At 33.0% G+C, this 24159-nt stretch overlaps 2 protein-coding genes across 2 annotated transcripts; one reads left to right on the top strand and one right to left on the bottom strand.

Annotated features, from left to right (window-relative positions):
- The first annotated feature begins 1223 nt into the window (after positions 1-1223).
- LOC101893328 (gustatory receptor for sugar taste 64b-like) lies at positions 1224-6804 on the top strand. The gene is made up of 9 exons (XM_059119817.1): positions 1224-1293; positions 2058-2249; positions 2314-2511; positions 2604-2764; positions 2822-2944; positions 5566-5720; positions 5849-6014; positions 6160-6249; positions 6470-6804. Exons 1-9 carry the CDS (start codon positions 1224-1226, stop codon positions 6620-6622), a joined length of 1308 nt encoding a protein of 435 aa, XP_058975800.1. The 3' UTR covers positions 6623-6804.
- A 2318-nt stretch (positions 6805-9122) lies between these two features.
- LOC101889888 (gustatory receptor for sugar taste 64c-like) lies at positions 9123-23968 on the bottom strand. The gene is made up of 9 exons (XM_059119816.1): positions 23887-23968; positions 18095-18289; positions 17795-17995; positions 17461-17621; positions 15363-15485; positions 15097-15251; positions 14773-14935; positions 9570-9659; positions 9123-9405 (listed from the first exon to the last, which is right to left on the bottom strand). Exons 1-9 carry the CDS (start codon positions 23966-23968, stop codon positions 9310-9312), a joined length of 1266 nt encoding a protein of 421 aa, XP_058975799.1. The 3' UTR covers positions 9123-9309.
- Positions 23969-24159: the final 191 nt, after the last annotated feature.

Below are 24159 nucleotides of genomic sequence, written 5' to 3'. Positions count from 1 at the left end.
GGCCAAGCGAAGGAACTCTTTAGCTCTTTTGAGTCTATTTTCTTTCTGTTGCGGTGTAAGTTCTTGTATATTTTGGAATTTCATTGACTTTACCCCGAGCTCATTTTTCAATATTTGCCGAATGGAATAATAAAGTCTGGAGAGGCTTTATGGATTCATCAAACGTCAGAGATGTTTTAGAGGGAGTGTTAATACTACAGAGACCATGTAGAGCCGTGAATGACCAGTAAGACTATATGCACCAACTGACAGGCAAAGGCCTGACCTGGTTGCATGGTTTTTCCATGGTTCTCTTCTTTGCCTGAAAATGGTTAGATGGTTAGCCAAGCGAGTGAGAGTTATTGACAGTAGAGTGGGATGGTTCATTGAGGCTCCATGACTCCTTACGAGTCATTTTTCGGCCACTGCGACGCGGGGTTTCAATCAAGTCGCTTCTTCACTTTTCGAACCATTTCTGTTGATGTTGCTGTTTTCTTCCGTCCACTTCCTTGACGTCGGGCTACGCTACCAGTATCACGTAGTCGGTAACGAGCGATGGTACGAGACTTGAAGGATTTGTTCACATTTAAACGCTGGAGTTCTCTGACGATAGCGTGGTTTTCCACCCAAATATAAAGAAATCACATTATCACGCTTGAATTCCATCACAAATAACCCTTATTTTCTGAAAAATTCTCACCAAAATGCTTTTGTATGCTTTTAAACAAAATAATAAGCTGTCACTGGAATAATTTTAACAGCTGTGGGACGAGTGGCTTGGAAATGACAGCAGTCTGAAGTTGGTTGCAGTTTTTTCATCTCACCCTCTCTAGCCATATGGCTGGGGATATAAACATTTAAACATAAAACACCCACAAGAGACCTCCAAAAATAAATAGATTCCGATTTTGATCCAACCTTCCATAGATAAAAAATTTTCTTAAATTCTTCTTCCCCACTCTTACCCGGCTGCTTCATTTGAAAGCGTGGATTTTTTACATAAAATCTTTGACAAATCTTCCAAGGTTGTGGTATTAGGATCCTCAATATTCACCAGCTGTGGAATATTGCTACAGGCCAAACAATTTTCCGACTTTTCCGCAGCATAGGTGTACGTATAAATGCCATCGATATCATTGAAGTTCATGTAATTGCACATGCTGTCGTAACAACTGCCACTTTAAAAATTTCGTGTCACAGGCGGCAGCAATAACAGCATTGGTACTAGCCACTGCCGGGATAATATGTTTAATTACACCCTGGACGAGACGATACGTAACACCCGTAATGTTATATTGCGTTGCCCGCTCCAAGGCTCGCTCATAAACCCAGGCAATGTGCTGAGGATCATCGCCATCCACCGCACATCTCCCCAAATTTGATTTTTATACGAATTTATCGGATTTTTATCGGAGTGCTTTTTAGTACCCTTAGTACATATACAATCCGAAATTCTAAAAACCTACCCACCAACATTGAGGCTGATGCAAAATTTCAGCTTCAGCCATTTCGCCTGGGCATTGATGAATCAGTCACTCAATCAGCTTGTGAACGGGGCGTATAATTAATTTCGTTAATTGAAATTTCTGTGAAGGTACATCAATCATACGCCCAATGTCGCAGGGAAAAATGCGTCGGATATTTACTAGAGCTATGCCAATCTAGTTCTTTATCTATTTCCGGTCGTTTGTATGAATACTCTGCGTATGAGTAATGGGAAATTTATGAAATCACTCATACGTTTAGGAACTATGATGTACTGAGCTATGAACTAGATTGACATAATTGGCAACGGCCATATACGCTTCGTACTAGGCAAAATATAATGTACGGGGCGTATGATTTATAAAATTTAAATTTCTGTGAAATTACATCAATCATACGCCCATTAACCCAATAACTAATGATTTTTAATAGAGACCTTCGGCTTTCTCAATGAGCTTAAATTGATTCAATTTTGTTTTATATTCTGATATAGCCCCATACCAAACCTTAAGACCTCAAACTCATGACACATAACACCAATCCCCTAATAAAAAAACTTAGATATTAAAAATAAATCCTTCATTTACTTCCAGTCCTTTTCATTTCACAAATTTTCGGCCTATTTCCCATCTCGAATGTCTATCATGGCAGTATTTCGAGGCTGCGCTACAAATGGCTTAGCCTTCCGGTTGCCTATGCCTCGGCCATAATGATTTTAAATGTTTTGGAATTTGTGGTGGTAATTTATTACAACTTTGTGACGGGTATTAATTTTCATTCGCTGGGTAAGATCCAAATTCAGGCAATTGCAAAAAAATAAATATTTTAAAATAATTGGATGTTTTTCAGGTACCATTGCTCTGTTTCTGGTGTGTTTGCTGGAACATTATTTCTTTTGGCGTCTCTCCTCGAAATGGCCAAAACTAATGAAACAATGGCGTCAAGCGGAGGAGGTGTTCTTCAGGGCTCCCTATCCAAATTATTTGACATTCAATATGAAATTTTGGCTGTGGCTTTGGTATACGGTCATTATGTGCGGTGGATTGAGTGAGTTAAAATTATTTTTTTTAATTTTATTTTTAATTAATTATTTATTATTTATAATTAATTTTGGATTTTTCCCTCCTGCCCATCCCCAGTGGAACATTGTTTGCTGGTCTTCAATTCCATTCAGAAAGCCGATTTGGAACGTACCCAATGCAACCTGAATGTTAGCAATTGGGAGATCTTATATGGCCGCGGGAGACCCTATCTCAGATTGGTAATACCATTCCAATATTGGATGTTACCTTTGCTGGAGGTTTGAATTTTTAGCATCAACTTTCAAATAATTGATTTTGGAAATCTCCATTTCTAGTGGCTAAATCTAACCTTGGCATATCCTCGCAACTTCACCGATGCCTTTATCGCCTTGGTCAGTGTGGGCTTGGCGACGAGATTTAGACAGATCTATTTGCGCATCAGGCATGTACAAGGAAAGGTAAGAAGGGGTTTTAATGTTTTTTCTTAGAATAAATTTTTAAAGACTAAAATTCCTACAAACTGCGATTTTTAAAGAGTATTTTTGTCAAGGACCAATAAACATAAATTTTTAAAGGAATATTTTTCAAGGACCAAAAGATCAATAAACGTGAATTTTTTGAAAAATATTTTTTTAAGGACCTTCAGACCAAATAGACGTGGATTTTAAAAAAATATTTTTTCAAGGACCTTCATTCCAATAAACGTGGATCTTTAAAAAATATTTTTTCAATGACCTTCATTCCAATAAACGTGGATTTTTAAAATAATGTTTTTCAAGGACCAAAAAAACCAATAAACGTGGACTTTCTAAAGAATATTTTTTCAGGACCAAAGGACAAATAAACGAGGATTTTTTAAAGAATATTTTTCAAGGACCATCCGACCAATAAACGTGGATTTTTAAAATAATATTTTTCAAGGACCATCCGACCAATATACGTGGATTTTTAAAATAATATTTTTCAAGGACCCAAAGACCAATAAACGTGGATTTTTTAAAGAATATTTTTCAAGGACCATCCGACCAATAAACGTGGATTTTCAAAGGAATATTTTTCAAGGACCATCCGACCAATAAACGTGGATTTTTAAAGGAATATTTTTTCAAGGACCAAAAGACCGAGAAACGTGGATTTTTAAAGGAATATTTTTGCAAGGACCAAAAGACCAAGAAACGTGGATTTTTGAAGGAATAATTTTCAAAGACCAAAAGGCCAATAAACGTGGATGGACCAAAGACAAAAGTAATCTTTAAAAAATCCTCGTTTATTTGGTCCTTGAAAAAATTAATCTTTAAAAAATCCTCGTTTATTTGGTCCTTGAAAAAATTAATCTTTAAAAAATCCACGTTTATTTGTCCTTTGGTCCTTGAAAAAAGTAATTTTTAAAAAATCCTCGTTTATTTGGTCCTTGAAAAAATTAATCTTTAAAAAATCCACGTTTATTTGTCCTTTGGTCTTTGAAAAAAGTAATTTTTCAAAAATCCACGTTTATTTGAACTAAGTTCCTTGAAAAAATTAATCTCTATAAAATCCTCGTTTATTTGTCCTTTGGTCCTTGAAAAAAGTAATTTTTAAAAAATCCTCGTTTATTTTGTCCTTGAAAAAATTAATCTTTAAAAAATCCACGTTTATTTGTCCTTTGGTCTTTGAAAAAAGTAATTTTTCAAAAATCCACGTTTATTTGAACTAAGGTCCTTGAAAAAATTAATCTCTATAAAATCCACGTTTATTTGTCCTTTGGTCCTTGAAAAAAGTAATTTTTAAAAAATCCTCGTTTAGTTGGTCCTTGAAAAAATTAATCTTTAAAAAATCTAAGTTTATTTGTCCTTTGGTCCTTGAAAAAAGTAATTTTTAAAAAATCCTCGTTTATTTGGTCTTTGAAAAAATTAATCTTTAAAAAATCCACGTTTATTTGTCCTTTGGTAATTGAAAAAAGTAATTTTTAAAAAATCCACGTTTATTTGGTCCTTAAAAATTAATCTTTAAAAAAACCTCGTTTATTTGGTCCTTAAAAAATTAATCTTTAAAAAATCCACGTTCATTTAGTCCTTAAAATAATTAATCTTTAAAAAATTCGCCTTTATTTGTCCTTTGGTCCTTGAAAAAAATTAATCTTTAAAAAATCCACGTTCATTTAGTCCTTAAAATAATTAATCTTTAAAAAATCCGCGTTTATTTGTCCTTTGGTCCTTGAAAAAAGTAATCTTTAAAAAATCCGCGTTTATTTGTCCTTTGGTCCTTGAAAAAAGTAATCTTTAAAAAATCCACGTTTATTTGCCCTAAGTCCTTGAAAAGAAATAATCTTTAAAAAATCCACGTTTATTTGTCCTTTGGTCCTTGAAAAAAGTAATCTTTAAAAAATCCGCGTTTATTTGTCCTTTGGTCCTTGAAAAAAGTAATCTTTAAAAATCCACGTTTATTTGCCCTAAGTCCTTGAAAAGAAATAATCTTTAAAAAATCCACGTTTATTTGTACTTTGGTCCTTGAAAAATGTTCTTTAAAAAGTCCAGGTTAATTTCTCCTTTGGTCCTTGAAAAAATAATCTTTAAAAAATACACGATTATTTGTCCTTTGGTCCTTGAAAAAATTAATCTTTAAAAAATCCACGTTTATTTTATCCTTGAAAAAATTAATCTTTAAAAAATCCACGTTTATTTGGTACTTGAAAAAATTGATCTTTAAAAAATCCGCATTTATTCGGTCCTTAAAAAATCCTTTAAAAAATCCACGTTTATTTGGTCCTGAAAAAAATTAATCTTTAAAAAATCCACATTTATTTGGTCCTTAAAAAAATTAATCTTTAAAAAATCCACGTTTATTTGGTTCTTAAAAAAATTAATCTTTAAATAATCCACGTTTAGTTAGTCCTTAAGAAAATTCATCTTTAAAAAATCCAGGTTTATGTTGTCTTTGTAAAAAGAAATCTGTAAAAAATCCACGTTTAAGTCGTCCTTGAAAAAAGTAATCTTTAAAAAATCCACGTTTACTTGGTCCTTGAAAAAATATCCTTTAAAAATCAAAGTTTGATCCTTAAAAAGATATCCTTCAAAACCCATTCTTTTATTTTTTCCTTTAGCCCATGCCCTCAATATTTTGGCTGGAAACCCGAGAACATTATTTGATGCTAAAGAAGCTGCTGCGAGATCTCAACAAAGAAATGTCCGTTTTAATTTTGTTGTCCGGGGCCAACAACATGTACTTTATTTGTTGCCAGTTATTTAATAGTTTTACGTAAGTATATCCTCGGAGGGAGTGAGATAGAGAGGAGGGAGTATCTTGTAAATTTACATTATCTTTACAAATTGTGTTTCCTTTTTGTAAATATCGTTATCGTCCTCGTCGGGTTCCTGCCTCTCCAGCAACATTGGTGTCGATTGGGTGGTCGAAATGGCATTTTGGTTCTCGCTGCTCTACAATATTTTCCGCACAATTCTAACATTTTCCCTGGCCTCCATGCTGGACGAGTACACCAGGAAGATAATAATTTGTTTGCGTGATGTACCCTCCCGGTCGTGGTGTACAGAGGTAGGTATTCGGGGCTGTGAGATTTCATTCATATTCAATAGTTATTAAAAATGGATTTCATTTTTGTTTTGTTGATTTTGATTTTCGTTGTTCCATGGCTTGTGTCTAACTGCTCTGACTGGATAATGATGTGTCCGCACTGAAGACTCAACGCTTCAGCCAACAACTGGCGGTGGACGTAACAGCTTTCACAGCTGCCGGTCTTTTTACATTGACGCGCAAACTAATTTTGGCTGTAATGACAATTTATATTCCATGTTGTTTTTGTTGTTGCCAGATTATTTTAATTAATGGATGTTGTTTTTTTGTTGTTGTTTATTTTTCTCGTTAAATTTTGATTTTGGCAAATTTGTTGACCTGCATATCTGCCATGGATGGATATTGGTGCTGCGATGCCAATAATGATGATGATGACGGCGCTGATGATGTGCAAAAATTCCTGCGTCGGTGTCTAGATGGCCAGCACTGTCGTCACTTATCAGCTGATGGTCTCCAATGTTATTAATGAGGGCGCCATTAAACAAGTGACAAATTATTGCAAACATTACGAACGCTTTGAGGAAACTTTTGCTGCTGCTGCTGGAGATAATGGCGAACAAATCTTCTAGAGCTTCGCCTCCAGGGCTAATGGAAGTAATTCGTTTTGAAACATTTAATAAATTATTGAAAAATGAAGTCCATTTGAATGTTAATTTAGCTGATGTCGATGTTACTGTTCGTTGTTGTTAGATGGCCACATGGATGTAAAATAAATATGAATATTTATGTAGCATAATTAAAAGTTATTAAATAATTGGTGTTAATGAAAAACAAAAGAAGATTAAACGAAAAATAAGTTAAAGTTAAAAATAATATTTTTTGAAAGAAAAATGGTGAATTTTTCTTAAAAAATATTATTGCAAAGACACAACAAGGTGGAATTTTTTAAGAATATTTTTTCAAGGACCAAATAAACATGGATTTTTTAAAGATTAATTTTTTCAGGGGCCAAATAAACATGGATTTTTAAAGAATATTTTTTTCAGGGACCAAAGGACCAATAAACGTGGATTTTTTAAAGATTAATTTTTTCAAGGACCAAAGGACCAATAAACGTGGATTTTTTAAAGATTAATTTTTTCAAGGACCAATAAACGTGGATTTTTTAAAGATTAATTTTTTCAAGGACCAATAAATGTGGATTTTTTAAAGATTAATTTTTTCAAGGACCAAAGGACAAATAAACGTGGATTTTTTAAAGATTAATTTTTTCAAGGACCAAAGGACAAATAAACGTGGATTTTTTAAAGATTAATTTTTTCAAGGACCAAAGGACAAATAAACGTGGATTTTTTAAAGATTAATTTTTTCAAGGACCAAAGGACAAATAAACGTGGATTTTTTAAAGATTAATTTTTTCAAGGACAAATAAACCTGGATTTTTTAAAGATTAATTTTTTTCAAGGACCAAAGGACCAATAAACGTGGTTTTTTTAAAGATTAATTTTTTCAAGGACCAATAAACGTGGATTTTTTAAATATTATTTTTTTCAAGGACCAATAAACGTGAATTTTTTAAAGATTATTTTTTTCAAGGACCAATAAACGTGGATTTTTTAAAGATTATTTTTTTCAAGGACCAATAAACGTGGATTTTTTAAAGATTATTTTTTTCAAGGACCAATAAACGTGGATTTTTTAAAATTAATTTTTTCAAGGATCAAATAAAAGTGGATTTTTTAAAGATTACTTTTTAAAGGGCCATCTGACCAATACACGTGGATTTTTTAAAGATTACTTTTTTCAAGGACCAAATAAACGTGGATTTTTTAAAGATTACTTTTTTCAAGGACCAAATAAACGTGGATTTTTTAAAGATTACTTTTTTCAAGGACCAAATAAACGTGGATTTTTTAAAGATTACTTTTTTCAAGGACCAAATAAACGTGGATTTTTTAATGATTACTTTTTTTAAGGAGCAAAGGACCAATAAACGTGGATTTTTTAAAGATTAATTTTTTCAAGGACCAATAAACGTGGATTTTTTAAAGATTTTTTAAATATTATTTTTTTCAAGGACCAATAAACGTGGATTTTTTAAAGATTAATTTTTTCAAGGACTAAATGAACGTGGATTTTTTAAAGATTAATTTTTTCAAGGACCAAAGGACAAATAAACGTGGATTTTTTAAAGATTACTTTTTTCAAGGACCAGAGGACAAATAAACGTGGATTTTTTAAATATTAATTTTTTCAAGGACCAAAGTACCAATAAACCTGGATTTTTAAAGATTAATTTTTTCAAGGACCAACAGACAATTAAACTTGGAATTTTCAAAAAAATATATTTTCAAGGATCAAAGGACAATTAAACGTTAATTTTTCAAAAAAAAATATATTTTCAAGGATCGAGGACAATTAAACGTGGATTTTTCAAAAAAATATATTTTCAAGGATCAAAGGACAAATAAGCGTTGATTTTTAAGAATCAAATGACAAATAATCGTGGATTTTTCAAAAACTATATTTTCAAGGATCAAAAAACCCATAAACCTGGATTTTTTAAACAATATCTTTTCAAGGATCCAATTACCAATAAATGTAATTTTTTTAAAGAAGATTGAATTTTTAGAAGAATTTTCCAGACAAACTTTTTTTAAGGACTCTTTTTCAAGATAATTAGGCACAATCTAGGCTTCACATTAATATTTTTTCAAAAATGACAACGTTCATTTCTAAGAATATTTTTTCAGAATAGTTAGAGCCATTCAAATGTAGATTTTTGAGGATATTTTTTCATGCATGAATTTTTGCAAGGACAAAGATTCTATCTGATCAATGAACGCCTATTTTTTTAATTTATATTTTTCAAGGAGCATAAGATATTTTATATTTCAAAGTATATTTTTCAAGGTCTATTAGAGCCCCAAATCGTGAATTTGTTAAGAATATCTCCTTTATTTTTCTAATATAAAATATTTTTTTGGTTATTGGTTTAGAATATTTTATAAAATGTCCACCTCCCATTTCATAAAAATTCCATTTTTATATAACTCTAAATTGATTATAAATTTTGTTTTTGTTACATACATTTCGATTTTATTACCACATAAAAGACCAGTTACGACATAAATATTTACTTTTTGAAGAAATAAACAAAATATGTATAAAAACGACACAGCTTAACACACATATCGATAAACATTAAAATAATGCATACACAAATATAAAATACATAATCTTTTAACATTTTATCTGCTCATGGCATTCTTAGACATCATCATCCAAAGTGGAAAAAAAACCAAAAGGAATACATTCAACCCTTCCTTTGATTACACAGTGGTGTGTGGACATCATTGCCATCCACTTGATCGAGCAGGACGAGTTCATAAATAACCAAAGTGCCGGCCATCTAAAAATCACAAAAAAAAAAAAAAAAAAAAAAAAAAAAAACATGGAAGATAAGAAAATAAACATTTCAGTATTTTGACAATTTGCTGAAAATATGTGACCGATAATAAAATAATGTTTTGTAATATTGAAATACCAATTTAGTATTTTTATTTCGTTACTCACAGCCAACATAAGACGCCGGGTAAGGAAAAAGAAACCCTTGCCACTTAAAGCAATCAAATCGGATATAATGATTTCATTGAGTCTTTTGAGCTGAAATGGAAAGAAAGAAAAGTAGATAATAAAAAGATTCAGGTTTTCAAAAAAAAAAAAAAATAATAAATAAATAAATAAATAAATAAATAAATCAATAAAAAAAATAAATAAATAAATAAAAAATAAAAATACATAAATTAAAAGGAAAAAACAAATAATAATAAAAATAATTATTTAAATAAAAATTAATAATTTAAATTAGGTAATTAAGCTCTGCATTTTTTTTCTCCAAAAATAAGAAATAAAATAAATAAAAAAAAGTAAAATAGTATATGTCGGTTTTGCCGACAATTGTATACCTCCAGCCTTGAGTTATGATTATTCAAACTGTTTACCCTTTATGGGGGAGGTTCCGAAGCAGTTGGCCAATATTGACCAATTCGTATCAGACCTAAGAATGATGAAAATATTACAACGTGCCAGATTTGGACTATATCACCCACTTCCTCACATGAAATATGTGCAAACTATTGGAATATGTGGAAATATGGGTGAGGTACCAGATATAGCGGACCATTTTACTTCATCTAAAACAGATAACAATACAGGGCGACATGAAAAAAACTGCAACCAATTTCAGACTGCTGTCATTTCTAAGCCACTCGTCCGAGAGCTGTTAAAATTATTCCAGTGACAGCTCATTATATTGTTTACAAGCGTACAAAAGCGTTTTGGTGAGAATTTTCCAGAAACAAAGTTATTCGTGATGGAGATTCAAGCGTGATGGTGTGATTTCTTTATATTTGGCTGGAAAACCACCAACCAAGTGGCTATCGTTAGAGCACTCCAGCATTTAAATGTGAATAAATTGTTGTCTCCTGCCATCGCTCATTACCGTGATACTGGTAGCGTAGCTCGACACATGTCAAGGAAGTGAACGGAAGAAAACTGCAACATCAGCAGAAATGGTTCGAAAAGTAAAGAAGCTACTTGATCGAAACACGCGTCGAGTCAGTGGCCGAAAAATGGCTTGTGAACTGAACATATCGCAATATTCCTTTCAGCAAATATTGAAAAATGAGCTCGGGGTAAAGCCATTGAAATTCCAAAAAGTGCAAGAACTTACACCTCAACAGTGAGAAAATAGACACAAAAGAGCTAAAGAGTTGCTTCACTTGGCCGAAAGTGGTGAACTGCCGAATTTGCTTTTCTCCGTCTCCGATGAGAAAATATTCGTTGTCCAGTAGTTTGTAAACAAACAAAATGATCGCGTTTCCTTACCAAAGAAGTCAGCTGAAAATGTGCACCTTCGGTTGGCCACCAGAACTCAAGCGCCGGCCATGGTGATGGTGTGCGCTGCCATAATAGCCGATGATCGCTCTCCGCTCGTATTAATCGACCGTGGCCTCAGAATAAATGCCGAATATTATGGCGAAAATATTCTGGAGATGTATTAAAGCCTTGGGCACGCAAACATTTTCGTCGCAGACCATGGACCAAGACTCAGTACCATCGCACCACTCAGCACGCGCCGCCCAAGAATGGTTACAAAATGAGGTTCTTCGCTTCATTTCCAGCGCACCAAATGGCCACCAAAATCTCCGGATACCAATCCGTTTGACTATTGTGTCTGGAGTATTTTGGAAAGCAGGTTGGCACTAAAAAATACCAAAGTGTCGAACACCTTCGCGCTTCGCCGGGAATGGACCAAAATACTGCAGAGCAATATTCGGGCAGCGTGTGACTGTTTTATTGACCGTTTGAAAGGCCATAATTCGTGTCAAAGGTGAAAAAATCGAACTAATTCTAAAATTTGATGCTATTTCCGACATTTGTTTGCTTTCATTCAATAAAATTTAAATTAAAATTTAATAGAAAAATTTAAAAATCATGGCGTTTGATTTTGTTGCAGTTTTTTTTTTTATCTCACCCTGTAAGTTAACTAAGGTCCGCAATTTTTCTCAAAAAAGATTACTTTTTCAAGGCCAAATAAACGTGGGCTTTTAAGAGATTCCTTTTTTCAAGGGCCAAATAAACAAATAAACGTGGATTTTTCAAAAAAATATTTTCCAGGGATCAAAGGACGTGGATTTTTAATGAATTTTTTTTTAGGGACCAAAGGACAAATAAAAGTGGATTTTTCAAAAAAAAAAATATTTTTCAGGGATCAAAGGACAAATAAAAGTGGATTTTTCAAAAAAAAAATATTTTTCAGGGATCAAAGGACAAATAAACGTGGATTATTCAAAAAAAATATTTTTTAGGGATCAAAGGACAAATAAACGTGGATTTTTCAAAAATATATTTTTCAAGGACCAAAGAACAAATAAACGTGGATTTTTCAAAAATATATTTTTGAAGGATCAAAGGACAAATAAACGTGGATTTTTCAAAAAAATATTTTTCAGGTATCAAAGGACAAATAAACGTGGATTTTTCAAAAAAATATTTTTCAGGGATCAAAGGACAAATAAACGTGGATTTTTCAAAAAAATATTTTTCAGGGATCAAAGGACAAATAAACGTGGATTTTTCAAAAAAATATTTTTCAGGGATCAAAGGACAAATAAACGTGGATTTTTCAAAAAAAGTATTTTTCAGGGATCAAAGGACAAATAAACGTGGATTTTTCAAAAAAATATTTTTCAGGGATCAAAGGACAAATAAACGTGGATTTTTCAAAAAAAAATATTTTTCAGGGATCAAAGGATAAATAAACGTGGATTTTTCAAAAAAATATTTTTCAGGCATCAAAGGACAAATAAACGTGGATTTTTAAAAAAAATATTTTTCAGGGATCAAAGGACAAATAAACGTGGATTTTTAAAAAAAATATTTTTCAGGCATCAAAGGACAAATAAACGTGGATTTTTAAAAAAAATATTTTTCAGGGATCAAAGGACAAATAAACGTGGATTTTTTAAAGAATATTTTTTTAGGGACCAAAGGACAAATAAACGTGGATTTTTTAAAGAATATTTTTTTAGGTACCAAAGGACAAATAAACGTGGATTTTTTAAAGAATATTTTTTTAGGGACCAAAGGACAAATAAACGTGGATTTTTTAAAGAATATATTTTAGGTACCAAAGGACAAATAAACGTGGATTTTTTAAAAAAATATTTTTCAGGGATCAAAGGACAAATAAACGTGGATTTTTCAAAAAAATATTTTTCAGGGATCAAAGGACAAATAAACGTGGATTTTTCAAAAAAATATTTTTCAGGGATCAAAGGACAAATAAACGTGGATTTTTCAAAAAAAATATTTTTTAAGGATCAAAGGACAAATAAACGTGGATTTTTAAAAAAATATATTTTTCAGGGATCAAAGGACAAATAAACGTGGATTTTTCAAAAAAATATCTTTCAGGGATCAAAGGACAAATAAACGTGGATTTTTAAAAAAAATATTTTTCAGGGACCAAATACAAATAAACGTGGATTTTTTAAAGAATATTTTTTTAGGGACCAAAGGACAAATAAACGTGGATTCTTAAAAAATATTTTTCAGGGATCAAAGGACAATAAACGTGGATTTTTCAAAAAAATATTTTTCAGGCATCAAAGAACAAATAAACGTGGATTTAAAAAAAAAATATTTTTCAGGGATCAAAGGACAAATAAACGTGGATTTTTTTAAAAAAAATATTTTTTTAGGGACCAATGGACAAATAAACGTGGATTTTTCAAAAAAATATTTTTTAGGGATCAAAGAACAAATAAACGTGGATTTTTCAAAAAAAAATATTTTTCAGGAATCAAAGGACAAATAAACGTGGATTTTTCAAAAAATATTTTTTAGGGATCAAAGAACAAATAAACGTGGATTTTTCAAAAAAAAAATATTTTTCAGGAATCAAAGGACAAATAAACGTGGATTTTTCAAAAAAATATTTTTTAGGGATCAAAGAACAAATAAACGTGGATTTTTCAAAAAAAAATATTTTTCAGGAATCAAAGGACAAATAAACGTGGATTTTTCAAAAAAATATTTTTCAGGGATCAAAGGACAAATAAACGTGGATTTTTCAAAAAAAAATATTTTTCAGGAATCAAAGAACAAATAAACGTGGATTTTTAAAAAAAATATTTTTCAGGGATCAAAGGACAAATAAACGTGGATTTTTCAAAAAAATATTTTTCAGGGATCAAAGGACAAATAAACGTGGATTTTTCAAAAAAAATATTTTTTAAGGATCAAAGGACAAATAAACGTGGATTTTTAAAAAAATATATTTTTCAGGGATCAAAGGACAAATAAACGTGGATTTTTCAAAAAAATATCTTTCAGGGATCAAAGGACAAATAAACGTGGATTTTTAAAAAAAATATTTTTCAGGGACCAAATACAAATAAACGTGGATTTTTTAAAGAATATTTTTTTAGGGACCAAAGGACAAATAAACGTGGATTCTTAAAAAAATATTTTTCAGGGATCAAAGGACAATAAACGTGGATTTTTCAAAAAAATATTTTTCAGGCATCAAAGAACAAATAAACGTGGATTTAAAAAAAAAATATTTTTCAGGGATCAAAGGACAAATAAACGTGGATTTTTTTAAAAAAAATATTTTTTTAGGGACCAATGGACAAATAAACGTGGATTTTTCAAAAAAATATTTTTTAGGGATCAAAGAACAAATAAACGTGGATTTTTCAAAAAAAATATTTTTCAGGAATCAAAGGACAAATAAACGTGGATTTTTCAAAAAAATATTTTTTAGGGATGAAAGGAACATTTCAAATAAAAAAACATTTCACCGTTCTCCTCTATAATAATAAAGGGATTAAGCCTGACCATTTTGCAATAGGAAATTTTTAAAATTTCAATTTTTTTTAAGAAATGTGGTGTCTATAATTTCTTTACTGGGACCCCATTTCCCTCAAAACCTTCCTAAAAATCGTTTACGAAACCCACACGTTTCTCTGGAAATCTAATTGACAAATGGTCCACGTTTTAGCAGAAAAAAACGTGTCTAACTGATTCCTAAAATCAGTTCTGCTTCCATCCCCAAAGACGTTTTATCGTTTACTTTGAAAACTATTGGTTTTTTTTGCATCCCTTTCTTGGCGATTGAATTTCCATCAATCAAATTTCGAAAATAGTGGCTAAACATGATTGACACTTTGTTGCCAAAGAAAAATTTTAGCCCTCCACCCCTTCTTACCTCCAAACACCAATAGGCGGTGGGTATTTCATAAATTGTGCTCAAAATGCCATAGGCCGTCTCATTAATGGCTGCTGCCGACCACATCATGTAGAAGGTGCGTATGGCCACATGGAGCAGAGAGAACCAAAAGTAGATTTCGCTCATGAAATTGTCTCGATAGCTGGAACGAAAAAAAGAAAATTTATTGAGGCGGACACTTTTGTCCACTTATTATATGGTTCAGTGCCGACATTTGAGGCATTTTATTTATGAATATCCATTCCTTCAACCATTCATCCAGCTATCCTTCCTACCTCCCTCCCTCCTTCCCAAAATACTTACAGAAATACATGGAACGTCTGAACGGCTAAAAAATATAAATTCTGTGCACATGACAGCATCACCAAGCCAGACAAATCCGTGTCGTATAGCCAAAGTAAATCTGTCAATGCAAGAAAATCCTTGCGTACGCCAAGCCAAAAGTCATTTGACATATGCTGTCAAATAGCAGAGGAGATTGAATGTAAACAAAAGGGGAGGAGGAGAGAAAAAAAAAACGATATGTGACCCATTTTTGAAAGAGAGTTAGAATACACACACACACTCACCTTTTTCTGATGACACTGGACGTGCCATTTGAATTGATTGAAACGCACCGCCAAACTTTGCGACACCAGAATTAGAAAAATATCCACAAAATTCCATATGAATGTCATTGATATGGTTATCCACTGGATGGGAGAGAGAGAAAGAAAAAAGAGAAGGATATATGATTGATGAAGGTAAAAAGGATATTTATGTGGTACGCTACTCCACGTGGATTTTGCAGAGAATATTTTTTCAAGGACCAAGAAACGTGGATTTTGTAAAGAATATTTTTCAAGGACTTTTTATATTTCAAGGACTATTTTTTTAAGGACCAAATAAACGTGGATTTTTTAAAGATTAATTTTTTCAAGGACCAAACGTGGATTTTTTAAGATTAATTTTTTCAAGGACCAAATAAACGTGGATTTTTTAAAGATTAATTTTTTCAAGGACCAAATAAACGTGGATTTTTTAAAGATTAATTTTTTCAAGGACCAAAGGACAAATAAACGTGGATTTTTAAAGATTAATTTTTTCAAGGACCACATAATAAACGTGGATTTTTTAAAGATTAATTTTTTCAAGGACCACATAATAAACGTGGATTTTTTAAAGATAAATTTTTTCAAGGACCAAATAAACGTGGATTTTTTAAAGATTAATTTTTTCAAGGACCACATAATAAACGTGGATTTTTTAAAGAATTATTTTTTCAAGGACCAAATAAACGTGGATTTTTTAAAGATTAATTTTTTCAAGGACCACATAATAAACGTGGATTTTTTAAAGATTAATTTTTTCAAGGACCAAATAAACGTGGATTTTTTAAAGATTAATTTTTTCAAGGACCACATAATAAACGTGGATTTTTTAAAGATTAATTTTTTCAAGGACCAAATAAACGTGGATTTTTTAAAGATTAATTTTTTCAAGGACCACATAATAAACGTGGATTTTTTAAAGATTAATTTTTTCAAGGACCACATAATAAACGTGGATTTTTTAAAGATTATTTTTTTCAAGGACCAAATAAACGTGGATTTTTTAAAGATTAATTTTTTCAAGGACCAAATAAACGTAGATTTTTTAAAGATAAATTTTTTCAAGGACCGAAGGACCAAGATACGTGGATTTTTTAAAGATTACCTTTTTCAAGGACCAATTAAACGTGGATTTTTTAAAGATTAATTTTTTCAAGGACCAATGGACAAATAAACGAGGATTTTTTAAAGATTAATTTTTTCAAGGACCAATGGACAAATAAACGAGGATTTTTTAAAGATTAATTTTTTTCAAGGACCAAATAAACGTGGATTTTTTTAAAGATTACTTTTTTCAAGGACCAAATAAACGTGGAATTTTTAAAGATTAATTTTTTCAAGGACCAAATGAACGTGGATTTTTTAAAGATTAATTTTTTCAAGGACCAAATAAACGTGGATTTTTTTAAAGATTAATTTTTTCAAGGACCAAATAAACGTGGATTTTTTAAAAATTACATTTTCCAAGGACCAAATAAACGTGGATTTTTTAAAAATTACATTTTCCAAGGACCAAATAAACGTGTATTTTTTAGAAATTACATTTTCCAAGGACCAAATAAACGTGGATTTTTTAAAAATTACATTTTCCAAGGACCAAATAAACGTGGATTTTTTAAAAATTACATTTTCCAAGGACCAAATAAACGTGGATCTGTTAGAGATTAATTTTTTCAAGGACCAAATAAACGTGGATCTGTTAGAGATTAATTTTTTCAAGGACCAAATAAACGTGGATTTTTTAAAGATTAATTTTTTCAAGGACCAAATAAACGTGCATTTTTTAAAGATTAATTTTTTTCAAGGACCAAATAAAGCTGGATTTTTTAAAGATTAATTTTTTCAAGGACCAAATAAACGTGGATTTTTTAAAGATTATTTTTTTCAAGGATCAAATAAACGTGGATTTTTTAAAGATTACTTTTTTCAAGGATCAAATAAATGTGGATTTTTTAAGGATTAATTTTTTCAAGGACCAAATAAACGTGGATTTTTTAAAGATTACTTTTTTCAAGGACCAAATAAACGTGGATTTTTTAAAGATTAATTTTTTCAAGGACCACAAGTACCCTCTTACCTGCAATAGGGGTACCAACCACACCGTGTAGTCTATCAGCGAAAAGAACTGCCAACGCTCTCGCATGTAATAGTTTTTCCAAAACCCCGCCGTTAAGTTGCATTCCTTGATCTGCAGATGATTGCTGTAAATACCGCTGCCCACATAGCACAAGTGTTCCACTGGCTCGAGGAATAAACAATGACAGCATCAGCAGCAGTAAACAAAACAGCACCCACAACAAAAAGGAAATAAAACGGAAAACCGGAAACAATAACAAAAAGTGGCAACACAAATCAAAATACAAAAACAGAAGAACAAATAACTTCAACTACACACACACCCTCATACATACCCACCGAGCTCACGAGAAACAGGGTCCCCGTCAGACGAATGCGACGACTTAGCATTTGCGATTCTGGACATGCCGCATAGGGTCCCCGCAGAAATATCACTTCCAGGCGTCGCGTGGACTTAATCAAATTTGGCCACTTACGTGATAGCCATAGGAAAACAATGAAGCCGGTGAGGCACCCAATGCTGAAGCTCAAAGGTCCTGCAAGAGAGGCAGCATATATTAGAAGGGCACTTGTTTTGGCTGTGCAATGCAAGTGATATGTTTATGGCAAACATTGTTGCTGGCTGGCATCCTCACCTGTTGTTGTTAGCATTATGCCCATTTCGGTCACCACCTTCAGGGAGAGAAACAAATCCATGGTGGCGAACAGGCACAGCGTCAGTGTCACCAACACCGGCAGGCTACACCATTTGAAACGCACCAGGGCGATATCTGCCCTGGGCCATACTCCCAGAACCGGCATGGTGCCAAAGAAGCGTGACAACACCAAGACTACCAAAGAAAAAAAAAACAAAAAAAAAAAAAACAGAACAAAGATGAAGAAGATGGGGATGAAAAATAGGCGAAAAAACGGTGGAGTGAAATTTCACACGTGGCATAAAAAACATAAATGCTGTGACTTTTTTCGCACACGTGTAAAATTTGGCTATAAATTGATTGACAGCGAGGGAGAGAGAAAGGGCAGGAGGTATGGAGAGGTAGAGACTCAAGTGGCTTTGCAGGTGTATTTAATGGAGAGTGGGGTTTGGGTCGAATATAAATTTGTTTTAAGTTATTTTAAGATTATTTATTTTTCTTAATATTTAGCTAACGTTTTTTTATTTATAGAGAAAAGTTGAATGCCAATCATAAATTTTGACATAAAGTAAAGCCTAAACCCGAATGTAGGAAAATCCTTGGAAAAGGCGGAAAACCATGTTGTTGAAAATAAATTTCAAACAAAACAAGTAAAGAAAGTCCAAAAGTCGGGCGGGGCCGACTTTATGCTACCCTACACCACTTTGCTAATTTAGTAGAGCTCCGCATAACAACTTAAATTTTTTATGGGAGAATTCAATCAAAAACGCTATGATTATAATTATTATTTAAAGTTCAAAGGACTAAATATGCCGAAGAATTTGTATCTTTTAAATTCGGACATGTATTGCCCATTTGGTGCACAATTAATTTAAAATCGGATAAAGATATATATGGGAGCTATATCCAAATCGGAAGCGATCTTGATAAAATTTGGCAAAGATATTTCTGAGCTGTATTTGATATATTTCCCTGAATATCGTTGTTACGGAGTGCATATTACGGCTGTGGGTAACAAATACAACAAATCGGATGAACAATATATATGGGAGCTATAGCTATATCTGAACCGATCTTCACCAAATTTGACATACTAGCTTCTAGACTCAATTCGGTCGCATGTGTCAAATTCCATTCCATTTGGGCAAATATTAGACGTTTAGCGCACAATAAAAAGTAAATCGGACGAAGATATATAAGGGAGCTAAATCGAAATCTGTACCGATCTCGATAAAATTTAGCAAATGTATTTCTGTGCTGTATTTGATATAGTTCCCCAAATATCGATGTTACAGAGTGCATATTACGGCTGCGGAGGACAAAAATAACGAATCGGATGAACAATATATATGGGAGCTTGAGCTATATCTGAACCGATTTCGGTCAAATTTGGCATATTTATTAGAAGCCGTAATTTGGTCGAATATGCAAAATTCCATACTATTTGGGCTGATATTACACGTTAGGTGCACATTTAAAGACAAATCGGAAGAAGATATATTTGGGAGTTATATCTAAATTTTTGACCGATTATCTCCAATTTCAATAGGGTTCGTTCTTGGGCCAAACAAATGATTTGTGCAAAATTTCATGTGGATCGGGTAATAAATGCGACCTTTATATAGACAGACAAACGGACGGACATGCCTAAATCGACTCAGAATGTGATTCTATGCAGATCATAAAAAGGAACTATTGGTCTATCTCGCTTCCTTTTGCCTGTTACAAACAAATGTACAAAGACATAATACCCTGAAAACCTTGTGGTGTAGGGTATAAAGGAACAGTCGGGTTTACCGCCTGATGTATACCCTCAGCCAATATTCGATTATTTAAATATATTTTGACTTCGGTTATGATTATTCAAATTGTTGACCCTCTAGGTAGGTTCCGAAGGAATGGGCCAATATTGGCCATTTCGTATCGGACCTTAATAAATATTATATAAATATTGCGACGTGCCAGGTTCGGAATATATTCGAGGTAACGAATATATGATAATTTTTAGAAAATGTTGAAATGTTCGGTACCATATATGTGGCACCGAATTATTCCATTTTTATACTCCATCTAATATGGATAAAAATATTGGTATAAGCAAAATTACAAGAAAATCGAAATCTTGAACCCTATTTGGGGGAAGTACCAGAAGAACTGCTCCGATCTCTATAAAGATCTGTTATAAAGATTTTGTGCTGTTGGAAATATTGAGATTTGCCAAGTCTGAATGGATTCGGATATTAATTTCGCATTTTATGAGAAGACTTTTTCGTATTTTAGACAAAAATGTGATTGATGATGGAGAAACCCGCCTGGAAAAAGCTGGATTGAAAAAAAAAAAAAAAAAAAAAAACAATTAGGTGCTCTATTGAGACCCAGAACAAATGAAGTCTTTTTTTATAGTTTTAAGCATTTTGGCACTTTCAAGCAGTTTCCCTATCGTTAACCGCAGTTTTGATTAAAAAAAAAATAAAAAAATCGAGTGGTATGAAGTTACTTTGAAACAAGAAAAAAAAAAGATCTTAGTTCGGCCGGGACGAACTTTTAATGCCCTCCACCACTTTGAAGGATCTTGACAAAATTAAAAAAAAATCCGTCGAAAAATACCTCTTAAATGAAAACCGCAAAGACGTGGACCCACATAAGTATTTTTTTTTGTTATAGGACGTAGTAAAGTTTCCGAACTTCAAATACGAAATTTGAAACAATTCCGGTGAAAAATTTCGCTAAAATCATTAAAATACCGAGTATCGGGGTTACCGATATATGAAGGCTATACGTGGACCTATTTAGACAATTCTCTTCCAGGAGGTAAAGTACTCAGAATGAACTCCTTGTGTAGATTTTCAGACAATTTCATTGAAAAATTTAGCTAAAATCATAAAAAACCCGAATATAGGGAGGTACCACTATATGGGGGCTATACCAAAACGTGGTACCTTCGCAGGCAATTTTCTATCATAGGCTGTAGTATTCATTACGAACTTCAAATACCAAATTTGAAACAATTCCGGTAAATAATGTCACTAAAATCAACAATATACCAAATATCGGGAGGTAAAGTTATATCGGGGCTATACAAAGTCTTGGACCTGCATAAACAATTTTCTAACACAGTCTGTAGTACCTATTAGGAACTTCAAATACAAAGATTCAAACAATTCCGGTCAAAAATGTCGCTATAATCAGCAAAATACCGAATATCGGGAGGTACCGTTATATGGGGGCTATACGATATCGTAAACCTATTCAGACAATTTTCTTTCAGGGGGTCAAGTACTCAGAAGGAACTCCTTGTGTAGGATTTCAGACAATTTCATTAAAAAATTTAGCTAAAATCATAAAAAACCCGAATATTGGGAATACCGTTATATGGGGGCTATACGATATCGTGGACCAATACATCCCATCTTCGAACTTCATTTGCCCGCAGACAAAAGACTGATCTGTGCAAAATTTTAGTTTCCTATCTTTATTCGTTTTGACTCTGGCGTGATTACAACAGACGAACAGACAGACATACGGAATGGCAGACAGGGCTAAATCGTCTTAGAATTTTACGCTGATCAAGAGTATTTACAGGGTGAGATAAAAACCTGCAATAAAGTCAAAGGCCATAATTTTTGCATTTTTATTTTAATTTTATGGAATGAAAGCAAAAACTGTCGGAAATAGCATCAAATTTTGGAATAAATTTAGTTTTGTTAGAATTGGTCAGATTTGGCACGAAACTAGTATATTTTCTTTCAAATTCTTTTCGGAATTTAGTGCTTTTTAGTACCCTTAGTACACTTCTAATCCGAAATTCTAAAAACCTAGCGTTATCTCAACCTTATCCACCAACATTGACCCCGATGCAAAATTTCAGCTACAGCCATTTCGCCTGGGCATTGATGAATCAGTCACTCAATCAGATTGTGAATGGGGCGTATGATTAATTTCGTTAATTCAAATTTCTGTGAAAGTACATCAATCATACGCCCAATGTTGTCGGGGGAAAATGTATCGAGTATTTACTAGAGTTGTGCCAATCTAGTTCTTTATCTAGTTCCGGTAGTTTGTATGAAAACTGTGCGAATGAGTAGTGGGAAATTTCTGAAATCACTCATACCTTTAGGAGCTGATATACTGAACTATGAACTAGGTTGACACAACTCTCTAGATGATGACGGTCATGTACGCCCGGTGCTTGGCAAAATATAATGTACGGGGCGTATGATTTATAAAATTTAAGTTACTGTGAAATTACATCTGCAAATAACCCAATAACTACCGATTTTAAATATATACATTCTGCTTTCTCAATGAGCATAAATTAAGACAATTTTGGTCTATCTTCTGATATAGCCCCACACCAAAATTTGACTTCTCGAATTCACAAAAAATCCACCATTTGTTAGGAAGTGCTTGAAAATATTGCACAATTTAAGCCCGGAAGTCGCCAAAAGACAATTTTTCAAAAATTTTAAAAACACTTCAAAAATCCACAATTGTTGTCTGGAGGTCATTGATGAAATTTCTTTGAAAACCCCGATTTTTTGAGGAAGATTTTGTTAAAAAGTTCTTAAAAATTCTTAATTAATATTTTTGTATGTTTTGTCAATAAGGCCAGAAAGCCTATTATTGTTTTTTTTTTTAAGTTCGGCATTGGCTTCAATATCTAAGCATCAGATCAAAGTTCAAAGTTGTGTAGGGTTGACGCACTTCATAAATTTGTGATAGAAATATGAGGATGCGCGAAGTCTAGAGTCATTTTGAACATCTTCTATGAAAAGACCACCAGGTCTTCTATGAAAAGACCACCAGGTCTTCTATGAAAAGACCACCAGGTCTTCTATGAGAAGACCACCAGGTCTTCTATGAGAAGACCTCCAGGTCTTCTATGAGAAGATCTCCAGGTCTTCTATGAGAAGACCTCGAGGTCTTCTATGAGAAGACCTCCAGGTCTTCTATGAGAAGACCTCCAGGTCTTCTATGAGAAGACCTCCAGGTCTTCCACGAGAAGGCCTCCAGGTCTTCTCTGAGAAGACCTCCAGGCCTTCCACGAGAAGGCCTCCAGGTCTTCTCTGAGAAGACCTCCAGGTCTTCCACGAGAAGGCCTCCTGGTCTTCTCTGAGAAGACCTCCAGGTCTTCCACGAGAAGGCCTCCAGGTCTTCTCTGAGAAGACCTCCAGGTCTTCCACGAGAAGGCCTCCAGGTCTTCTCTGAGAAGACCTCCAGGTCTTCCACGAGAAGGCATCCAGGTCTTCTCTGAGAAGGCCTCCAGGACCTCCAGGTCTTCTATGAGAAGACCTCCAGGTCTACTATGAGAAGACGTCCAGATCTTCTATGAGAAGACGTCCAGGTCTTCTATGAGAAGACACCTCCAGGTCTTCTATGAGAAGGCCTTCTGGTCTTCTGTAAGAAGACCCTCTTGTCTTCTATACGAAGACTTTTACTTTCAACAGCGACTCAAGCATTAGTCCGACTTCAATTCATAGACTCCGATAGACTCCGATTCCCCAAATATGCCTTTAATAACATCTTATTATTGAAATGTGCATACGCAAATCTATAGGACCTTCATAAATGTGAAATGGGAACTTGTACTGGAATAAGGCTAGCTTTAAATAATAACACACACACACAATTATCATGCCTTCGTGTTACACATTTCCTAACAAAGAATAAAATCTCAATTAAAAATCTAAATTTAAAAAAATTAAATCTAACCCAAACACTTTCTGTTCTGCTTATCCTTTCCCTTCTTTCTCCATCACGCTCTCCTTCTCTCTTTTTTTTAAAACACTTACATGGTCCTAGAGCATGGTGTAACGTATTTGTAATGCTCCTGGTGCTTTGCTCCTCATATGACTGCACTTTAACTTGGACCATCTGTTCGGTTGGCTTCGATTTCTGATCCGGTTGCTACTGATGTGGATTTCACGTATTTGCTACACTTTTACAACACGTTCAAACACTCTCCCGAACACACACAGACACACTTTTACTCACACCGATACATGTAACAGTTTCGCACTTATAATTGCAAATACTTCTCGGATTGCAGAGTTTTTAATTTGGCT

This window comes from Musca domestica, unplaced genomic scaffold, assembly GCF_030504385.1.
Source record: "Musca domestica strain aabys unplaced genomic scaffold, Musca_domestica.polishedcontigs.V.1.1 15, whole genome shotgun sequence".
NCBI lineage: Eukaryota > Metazoa > Arthropoda > Insecta > Diptera > Muscidae > Musca > Musca domestica.
Note: the sequence above shows the minus strand (reverse complement) of the source record. Positions and strands in the feature narration are given on the sequence as shown.